Below are 11,269 nucleotides of genomic sequence, written 5' to 3'. Positions count from 1 at the left end.
GGACAGGCACGGCCAGGGGGAAACGAAAGGACAGAGGAAATGCTGACAAGTCGCAGGAAAAGGCCTCTTTTTGCAGGTTTTTGCTCTTGGGGTGCAGCTGATGCTTGTTGTGAGAAGTAAGAGAAGTCACAAAGCCCTCACAACCAACACTTGTGAACAAACAATCCTGTCCGTAAAGCCCCATGTAAGTATTCAGTGTTGTTGCGTGGTGTGCTGTGCAGTGAATAACAAACACACATGCACACAAACCAAAATATGCATACTCACCAGGGTTGGTGATGGTCAGAAGATCCAGCCTTCGCTGTTGCTGAAAAAGAAACAAAGAGACTTCAGAGGTCTTCTGTCAGAAAGATGAAACAGATCCAGTCAGAGACATTTTTTCTTTTTTACACAGAAATCAAAGTTTGTGCTGTCTGCCTGTTAAGCACATTTTGCTCTCTATCTCTCTCTGGAGACATAAAAGTGTGTCATGCATTTTACATCAATTTTATGTAAATATATGTACATATACAGAGCATATATATCACTCTACGAAACAGAATCGTTCTAAACTGATCTAAACAAACAAACAAAAAAAAATACTGTATTTCTACGGACATGTTTGTTGTAGAAAAAGTACATAGAAAAGGATAGATTTTTTAGCAATAATATATAAATCTTTCCTGTCCTACATTGAGCTCCAAGGTAAAAATTTAAATGTGTTTAATAGCTGAATTCCCAGTTAAAAAGTATATTACCCAGAATTCTTATGAGTGATCCACCAATCAGAGATTTTTTGTTTACCATGGAATTTTAAAATTATTCTTATTAAAATCTCTAGAGAACAAAATTACCGGAAAAATGCTCTCTGAACCAAGATATCATATCATTTAATATTTAATTTACGATAATACATTCTATATTAATTATATATAATATTCATTTTTTTATTATAACACATGCACGCGCACACACACACACACACACACACACACACACACACACACACAGTATATGTATGTATGTATGTATGTGTGTGTGTGTATTTGTGACCCTCTCTGTGAAGTCCAGGTTAAAAACTCAAAATCTAATTATGAGATAACAAGCATCAAAGTTTGATTTCAACCATTAATTTGACTATGATTTAAATCTTTGACATGGTTTTACCTAGGCAGTATTAAAGATATCAAGCTTACATTTTCACAGAATGTTCTTTACCTTATGAAGGATGATTTTATGTGGAAAATAGTAAATCACCAAAAAATTACTTTAGCTGGGATTTCACAGCCAGGGTCACACACACACACACAAAAATCTAATTATGAGATAACAAGCATCAAAGTTTGATTTCAACCATTAATTTGACTATGATTTAAATCTTTGACATGGTTTTACCTAGGCAGTATTAAAGATATCAAGCTTACACACACACAGAATGTTCTTTACCTTATGAAGGATGATTTTATGTGGAAAATAGTAAATCACCAAAAAATTACTTTAGCTGGGATTTCACAGCCAGGGTCACACACACACACACACACACACACACACACACACACACACACACACAGACACACACACACACACATATATATAGCTTTCGTTCTTTTGTCTGTACACACTCTCTCTGTGTCTTTGTCTTTTTGGCCTGATACGATACTTCTCCAATACTGGTGTGTGTGTGTTTGTGTACATAATCCATTGCGTTTTGTGAGTTATGTATTCATGTGCTGCAGTAGATGCGGGTCGTTTCCTGGAGAGAGGGCGTGACAGAGGCTACAGCAATCCACACAGGTCACACTCTCAGATCGATAAGTGCCCAATCAAAGGAGCGCTGCAGTGTGAGGCGGACACACATAACACACATACTGTGAGGCCAGGCAGCTCAAAAGCTGTACTTTAACACTCTTGTGGTAACAGTACTGCAGGTCATTCTACATGAGAACCACTACACGCATAGTAGAGCAGAGAGCATACACTGATATCATTCACGCACACACACAGCTCTGCTTTTCAGTGTCTGGTCATTTCCTGACGATTAGCAATTATCCAGTGAAGCCACAGGGCTTTAACTTGATTTTGAATTCATAAAATGTTCCTTTTTTTGGTGGCTCTCTGAGAAGCTAAGTTTGAAAATATGAAAAGAGAGTTAGTGAATCAGTTTTAATGAACAGTCACTGTGTTTGTTGTGTTATGCATTGTGCTTGTTAGCAATATGCATTTAGCATTACGTATTTTATTGGGGCCATTTGACTTATATATTATGTGCATTTTCTATCTGCTAACAATAATTTAAAACTGTATAATTTATGCATAAAATATGCTGGCACCTGTCAAAAAAGTATGTGTTAATGTGCTGTTTATGCGATAATTGGAAGATATGAGTCGTGACTCATAGGTGCTAACTCTCACTGAGCATTTTCTTTCGCAAAGTAATAAAAAGCTCTTTTAAAGTGTGCATATAGTGTAATATAATACTAGTTGACGTTAAAGAGTAATTGTAGAAGGTTTTGTTTTGACAAACTCCTGGAATGATGTCCATTGTTTTATTGTCCAAATCGCCCCCTGCTGGTGAATGAGACAAATACAACACAATTCAGCTCATTTTCTGAGCAGATCCTATGAACAGGGAAAGTAAAACTGAAAGAGATGCACTGCATTACATACTTTAATATTTAAGATAATTTCAATACAAAGGTTTGTTTTGCCTTTTAAACACTAGTTAACTTGCAATATATGTGCATACATTTACATATCAGAGTCATGGGATCAGAAAGTCAATATCATTGCTCTAAAATGTTGGTGTCTACTGCCTCCTAACTGAAATGAAACCACCGTACAAATACCACTCCTCTCACAAAGTGAGATACAGTTTGTTTCTTTGTTTATAAACTATTTCTTTACTGGTAGACATAAAAAATAGGGTGAAAAAATGTAAGTATTGAATGAAATTAAGTATATGTATTGTCAATATGTCTTCGAATCAGCTGCTGTCTTGGATTTATGCATTGCTGCCTTCAAATTTGGCCAAAATTAGTTATCTTACAAGGTTCAGGTTCTTCACATCAGAAGCATATCTATGATGCCTTAAAATGCTTTCTAAGTAGGCAGCTCACTTGGTTTTAGAATAGCTAATATTAGTCTTTATGAAATGATCCATGACAGAGAGCGGCATCACTACAATCCCCCTTTTCCCCAGAGCCTGAGACAAGAGGAGTTTAATTATTTGGTATTGGTCTTGCACTATTGCCACCTGGAAAGCAGGCAGTAAAAGGCATTTTATTTTTTAAAGGAGATGATTTGCGCTGAACCAGGCGCGTATACAATGCAACTATACAGTGCTACCTCTGGAAGCAATTCAGTCTATGTGAATACTCCCGTTGACAGTTCAAACCAGTTGAGAGCTTCCGTTCTTCTCTGTCAATTAGAGGCTCTGAAAAAGGCCAGTTGCTCCATTCCTTTGATCTGACCTTTGTTAGTTTTGCTTGGCCTTGTTGGTACAGATCCATCATTTCAGACGAAAGCAGCAAGTGGAAACAGCCAGTGGCTGCTGCAATGTATCTGTCTGTCTATTGACATGAGCCTTCACCTCACAAATATCACTCTTAGCCTTGTACTTCTGGATTGAATTCCAACAGTTATGGCTACAAGCACATTCTTTCATGCTAATCTTGTGAATTGACAGCGGACTCCTGATTTCTTATGATAAATCTATTGAAAAGTGGAGACAAGCTCAAAACTCTCTTTAGATCGTAGTTTCGTTTACATACAATAATCTGTTTTTAATCCAACTGATAGCTCAGTCAGAACGAAAAGCCTTTTTGTAAACACCTCAATTGATCCAATTAGGCACGATCCATATTGTTGCTGTGGATTTGGACATTTAGAGATTTTCTTCTAAAGTCCACAAGGCCATAAGGTGCACATCAGCTCATATTTTCTTCAGATTACACAGTTTCGGGTAAAATATAAACAGTACAAGTGTCACAGTCTACATGGATAAGGTACTTAGTGTTTTCCAGGAACAGGGGGAAAAGGAAAGACAGAGACACAGAGAGAGAGAGAGAGAGAGAGAGAGAGAGAGACAGACAGACAAACAGAGAGAGAATAACATTAGGAGAGGCAATCCTAGGCATGAAAATAGGATTGTATTAATCTTTATCAAAGCCACGGAATCAAAGTCCACAAGGCCATAAGGTGCACATCAGCTCATATTTTCTTCAGATTACACAGTTTCGGGTAAAATATAAACAGTACAAGTGTCACAGTCTACATGGATAAGGTACTTAGTGTTTTCCAGGAACAGGGGGAAAAGGAAAGACAGAGACACAGAGAGAGAGAGAGAGAGAGAGAGAGAGACAGACAGACAAACAGAGAGAGAATAACATTAGGAGAGGCAATCCTAGGCATGAAAATAGGATTGTATTAATCTTTATCAAAGAGTGCCAAGGAATCCCCTCAGAACAGTGCCAGTCTGCATAGGAGTGCACAGTGGGTGTCCCGGGCCTCACTGGAGTCAAAAGGCTTTCTATATTCTGAATGGAACACAATTTCTATTCTATTTCAACACCAATGACACAGCCACAGGTGAACGAGATGGGAAGAGGGATGGTGACTGGTGCCGAAAGTCAGAGATCTGGGAGACCGGGGCTCAGACACAGGCCGTGACACACGGGAGGCCTGCTCACCTCAACAGATGCTGGGGTGAGAGCCCTTCACCCAATGTCAAAAAACCCAATGCACTCTGTCCAATTACCAGAGCCAAAACCAAGACCTTTCAAAACACACACACACACACAGTATATATATAAAATTTTTCTATCTTTTTGAGTTGATTTATTATTATATTTATTTATATAGTAATATTAATATCCTAAACAGTTGAAGTAATATACGATTTACAAATTAAATATATATTACAATTAATAAATATAATATTTTTATTTTAGTAATACAACAAGTTTTTCCATTATTGCAAGTTTTGCACGGCACATTTTTCTTGATGTCATAGTTTGTGCTCCTACAAGCAGACATTTTTTCCACTGACACCTTTACACTGTTTCATTTTGAATATTTCAAACAAGTTAACCAAACTTCTGCTGAAACTTTTCCTCCCTCGCTTGGCCTACATTCAGTCCAAAACTGCAAATAGGCCAGACATCCCAAACTTTCCTCTTAAAATGTCATTAATCTTATCAGGGGCATCCGTACCTTTTCAAAAGAGTCTTAATCTGTGCAAGGTGCAAAACTGCACGACTGCAATTAAGAGGGCTGGCCACCAGACAGACCAAAAAATAAATAAAAAATCATTCATTTACTGGACCTTTCGTCTTTTAAACGGAATTAAATATTCATGCACAGCCTCCCTGAAAACCCATTTGCAATATTTCCCCCTGAATTTACTCTTCTTATTTGCGGATGATTATCATGGGTGGGTTACGATCGGGCTGTTATTGAAAAATACACCCAACAATTTTACTCTCATTTCGCATGCATGTAAGGTCAATATAATGAGATTAACCTGAACTCCCCCATCTTAACCACTCATTTAAAAATACATATGGAGACTGCAGGCTAAATTATTTGACTTAAAATATCGGATACACAGTAAAGAGAAAGTTATATTAGCAATTTAGGTAGAAGGGAGGCAGACTTTATACATTTACTCAGGGATAAACTCGTTCTGTGCCATAAACTAGCTGATGGTGGGGATATGTCATGAATTATGGACCCCAGCGGACGTTCCTCCCTCTATAAACACACACACATGCACAGCCCAGTGGTGATGAGGTAAGGCAGATTAACGCTGGACTATTTAAACCATCTGCCATAGTCCCAGTAGCAGGAGACATCGCTACTGGCATCAATCCCCAAGGACCCCTCTGTCTGACGCCAACCTTCCCATAAAGAGGAAAAAGAGAGAGATGCGAGTGAGTCAACAATCTGACTCACCTCATCTTAGAGAGGGAAACACTCCTGTGTAGGTGAGTCATCTGCGACCAAAACACACATACATTCACTTCTCTACTCTCTCGCTTCCGTCTAGTGCTCGGTTCACCTTTCTCCCCTCTGGGAAGACGCTTCGCTCTTTTATAGCACAGATCTGAGGGATGAGCTCACGATGAGGTCATCTTCCCCTGGGTCTCTCTCTTCACTGAGCACTTACTGTCACGTTCACTGTAACGCTCTTCATCATGCTCTGAATATGGGATGCTTTGTCATGTAAAATACCTCATTGTGTGGCCAAAATGAAAAGCAACAGATACAATGTATTTCAAAACTCTTCATTGGGCCAATTACAGATATACAGCCAATTATAATATCAGCTTATAATAGAGTGGCAGGCCAGGCCAGGCCAATTAATTGGCTGAATGGTGAGATTTTGATCTAAAAGCTTTTCTCTTAATGTTAAATGCATAGTATGAATATTAGCGCTAACATCTTAATATATACAATATATTAATAAGTGCTGTCAAATGATTAATCGTGATTAATCGCATCCAAAATAAAAGTTTTTGTTTACATAATATATCTGAGTGCACTGTGTATATTTATTATGTATATATAAATACACACACATACAGTACATATTTTGAAAATATGTACATGTATTTATATGTATATATTTATATTCATATAATTGATATTATATATAAATATATTAAATATAAACATAACATATTTTTCTTAAATGTATACATGCATGTGTGTGTATTTGTATATACATAATAAATATGCACAGTATACACACATTTATTATGTAAACAAAAACTTTTATTTTGGATGCGATTAATCGCGATTAATCATTTGACAGCACTAATATTAATATACAGTGTATATATATAATTTATTTTTCAGTTTTTTTTTTATTGAAAATGGATATGTAATCATATTTGGCATATGTACACCATATTTCCCAGAAAATAAATAGATAATTAATAGATAAAAAGGGTAAGTTGCATCTTCATTTAAGTCACATTTTATTACATTTAGAAATAATGTAAAATACTGGTAAATAAATCTAAATATTTACATTATAAATACGATAAAACACAACATTTTAATCCCCCTCACCCCTCAACAAATCATTTAAAAATGATTCTCAAATGATTTTACAATAAGGATCAATTTGTTAACTATATTTAATGCATTAACTAATATTAACTAACAAAGAGCAATACATTTGTTACAGTATTTATTAATCTTTGTTAAAGCTAGTTAATAAAAAAAACTGTTCATTGTTAGTTCATGTTAGCTTAAGTCCATTAGATAACATTAATAGATACAACTTTGATTTTAATTGTGTATTAGTAAATGCTGGAATCAACTACTCATTAACTAAGATTAATAAATGCTTTAGAAGTATTTTTCAACCTTATTGTAAAGTGTTACCAGTGATTTAAAAAATATGACTTATATTACGGATAAAATAAAATAAAATAATGGATGAATGAAATAATACATATGTTTATATCATATATCTTGCAAAAATTCTTATTTTGATAAATTCATATTTGCTATAAAAATGTAAATAAAAAATGATATAAATTTCCATATAAATACATATATTTTTTCATTTAAACATGACACAATGTTTTGGCCGATGGCTGCCCAGTATCTAGATATCAGCATTGGTTACTGAAGAAGCAATATCAGTCGACCACTAATATCAGCAATAATTCATGTTGGATAAAATAAATTTGTCAAACAGTAAATTTAAATGTTTTATATCATGTAGGCATTCTTATCTTGCCATTACAAAGGAAAGCTCTATTCTGTTCCTGTTTGGAGAGTGAAATGGACAGCCAGATCAGCTGTGGAGAAGAGCGTCAGGACTGTCTGCTGGGGTTACTCTATCGCGTGACCAGGACAGCCTTGGTTTTAAAAATACACCACAACAAATAAAAGATTCATTTCTTAGGAGAGCGCCCGCTCCCCTCAGCCCTGAAAAGTCTTGCTGCCCACCTGCAGAAGGACTGCAGCCCAGACCAGAGAAATCTAATCACCCCACAGTCAACTCTGCATCCAACCTATTCAGCACTTAAAAGCCATGATTGAATTTCATCTTGATGCCATTAAATATTTATAAAGGCCAATTAGAAGGGCAGCTCTTGCTGGCGGTAAAGACTCCTCTCCATCATTCGCTTCTGTGCTCTATCAGGTCCTGCTTCTGAAAGATCGCCCTTAAAGGCCACAAGACCAAACTCTTCCTATGCTCTCTCTCTCCTATTCCCACCCAGCTGGACTGAAGCATGCATGTCGGATGAGAAGTAAATGCGTCTAAATCCTGAAAGCAGATATGAATTGATCCTAGCAACTAACATGTAACAAATGAGACTAATGGAAGGCAGAAATGACATCATACGAGAATACGAGCAGACAACATCATGCTCTATAAGGAGAGGAGCGTCTTGGGCTGGACCCTCGGAAGACAATTCATCCCCTGCGGGACGTTCTGTTGTGTGATAAATGGAGCATCAAAGTGAGTTAAGTGTGAATAGACGGTGGAGGAGAGATAGAGGATGAGAGGATGGACAGGAGGATGAAGAGAGAGTGAGAGAAAAGGTGGTTGGTTAAAAAAAAACTACGGTATAATCATTTCTGATGCTATAATTGGATTTATAGCTGCGGGAAGGGGCTGATATCAATCTGTGCAGGGATTTCTGGAGTTTGTGTCTGTATATAGCTTGAGTGCATTTAGCTAGGCCAGCATACAGTATTTGAAGAGACATAGGGCCAGATATACTAAACAGGGCAAATTATTGTGAGAGCACAATCCCATAAAAGCGTCAATAGGAGTGGAAGGTTTTGCTGGTGATCTACTGACAATGGCCAAATTAAAGAACACCGACACAGCCAGTGCATTTCCATAATGATAAACGCCATCTACAGGTAATCTACTAACAACACAGGCACAAAATGTTAAAACTTTTTTTTTTGGGACTATCGCATTAGTAAATCACCTTACATGATTCATTTAAATACTCTCCTCCCATACATTTTGTAAGAAAAAGATAAAATCCTACAAATTAATATGCAATGTTATTTGCAAAAATAACTGTCCACACCTTTTCATCGCTAACGTTTCATTGGGTGTCTTTAGTAAATCCTGACAGTAGTTTGCTCTGGCGGTTAGTAGGGTTGGGCGATAAAACGATAATGATAATTATCGCGATATAATCTTACTCAATAAAACGATATCGACAGTTCGATAAATGTTTGATATAATGTCTATGTGACAAAAGTGGAAAGAAACAGCACTACTCATTTGAACCACGCCATATGGAGCATTTATCCGCTCGGCTCAAAGTTTAAACAGCAGCGCAATGTGAGCTTACTTTTTTACTATGCTATTGAGATTGCTGTATGTGTAGCTTTAACTGTGGTTATCATAATCTAAATATATGCTACTATGGAAGACCAATGGTTAATTTTAATAAAACACAGTCAGAATAATTTAATTTCACCAAATAAAAATGTTGTTACAATTTTTGCAGATGTTACTGTTTTTGATTATGAAAATAAATTTACATCTGCATCCTACCTAAAGCTACTACTAGTGTTTCCCCTGCCATTATATTAGGGCAGGGGAACGGCCCCGATGCCCCCCCCCCACACACACACACAAGTGTGCGCACTCCCACTAGTATTTGCAAATATTAAGCAGAAAAATAGACTATTTAAACATGAATTCTGCGTATCTCTGTGTTAATCAATGGCGCAGAGGCACGGTTTTTGTTATCACTGGTACTGAACTAATTTGTTTAGTTTTCATTACTTAAAAGATAGATTAAATTAATGTTTTATGCCTTAAAAAAATGTAAATACACAACACAACACAGAATTTCTGAGCAAAAAATCATAAGGCTATTGTAAGAATAAATGAAACTTGTTTTTATGCTTTCAAATAATTAGACATGCTAAAACAGAATTTGGTAACAACTACCCAAACACACACACACATGTCACACACACACACATATATATATATATATATATATGTTCAGGGTGCCTCATTGGCTCCCTCTGCTGTCTGTGTTGTCCCGTCACTTTCGGCAGCTCGTGACCTGGGCAATTAGTGCTGATCTTGCGGCATGGGTGCACAGATCACGAGCTGTTTCTCCCTCACCTGTCGCTCGTTCCCCTCTTCCTTTATAACCTCTGCTTTCTTGTCCTTCCTTGTGAATAGATTGTTTGGTGTGTTCCGTGTTCACATTGTTATCAAGCACTTTTATTCAAGCACTTCCCTTGTTTCACTGTACCCCACGACACCTAGTGAGGAGAGACAGCCGCTCGTTGCCTCGCTATCTCTCTGGTCACCTGTCCTGTGTGAACGCTGGGTCTGGGACAGCTTTCACAGCCCGTGAGGTCCGCATCACTCTGCCGGCCGGCTCTGGAGTCCCCAAGGACTAGTTCGCTGTTATTGTTATTATTCTATTGTTTTGGTTTTGCCTTGTGAGAAATAAATCTCCATTTTTTACTGTCGGTCCCTTCGCGGACCTGGTCACACATAGCGATGGACATCGTCACTGGCCTACCCCCATCTAGTGGCAAGATGGTAGTCCTCTCTGTGGTGGACAGGTTCTCAAAGACGGCCCATTTTATTCATATCAAGGCATCGGCGGACCGTCACCGTACTAAGCCCCCACTTTTCGAGTGCGGTCAGAAGGTTTGGTTGTCTTCTCAGGACATTCACTTCAGACTCCCCTCACGTAAACTGGGACCCAAATTTGTTGGACCGTTTACCATTTCTAAGGTACTCAGTCCGGTGTCGGTGCGACTCAAGTTAACCCCCCTATTTAAAAATATCCACCCGGTTTTCCACGTGTCTAAGATAAAGCCCGTCATTCGCTCCCCCCTTCAGCCCCAGACCTCCGTCCCCCCGCCTCCTAGACTCATCGAGGGGTCGCCGGCTTATACTGTACGGCGGCTGATAGATGTGAGGCGTAGGGGTAGAGGTCACCAATACCTGGTAGACTGGGAGGGCTATGGTCCGGAGGAGAGATGCTGGGTTCCGGCTCGCGACATTCTGGATCGCACTCTCATCGACCAATTCCATCGGCGTCATGGTGAGTACCCCGGGGAAATAAATCTCTGTTTTTCACCTACTTCTCTGCATTTGAGTCCTCTGTTATCCCGGGGATCTGACTATATATATATATATATATATATATACAGGGTTTGAAATTAACACCCGCCAACCCGCCAAATGTGGGTAAAAATCAGCTGTGGCGGGTAACGCTGTCAAATCACTAGCCAATTTGGCGGGTTACTTTTCGTAAATTATGTT

At 38.0% G+C, this 11,269-nt stretch overlaps 1 protein-coding gene across 1 annotated transcript in view; it reads right to left on the bottom strand.

Annotated features, from left to right (window-relative positions):
• LOC107707579 (cytosolic carboxypeptidase 6) overlaps nt 1-11,269 on the bottom strand; it is a 347,536-nt gene that overhangs the window by 102,808 nt on the left and 233,459 nt on the right. The window contains exon 6 of the mRNA XM_016511653.1: nt 268-307. Within this exon, the coding sequence (XP_016367139.1) occupies nt 268-307 (40 nt within the window). The remainder of the gene's footprint in view (nt 1-267; nt 308-11,269) is intronic.

Source organism: Sinocyclocheilus rhinocerous, unplaced genomic scaffold (genome assembly GCF_001515625.1).
Source record: "Sinocyclocheilus rhinocerous isolate Xijiao unplaced genomic scaffold, SAMN03320098_v1.1 scaffold1166, whole genome shotgun sequence".
Taxonomy (NCBI): Eukaryota; Metazoa; Chordata; class Actinopteri; order Cypriniformes; family Cyprinidae; genus Sinocyclocheilus; species Sinocyclocheilus rhinocerous.
The sequence above is the reverse complement of the archived record's forward strand: the minus strand, read 5'-3'. Positions and strand labels throughout refer to the sequence as shown.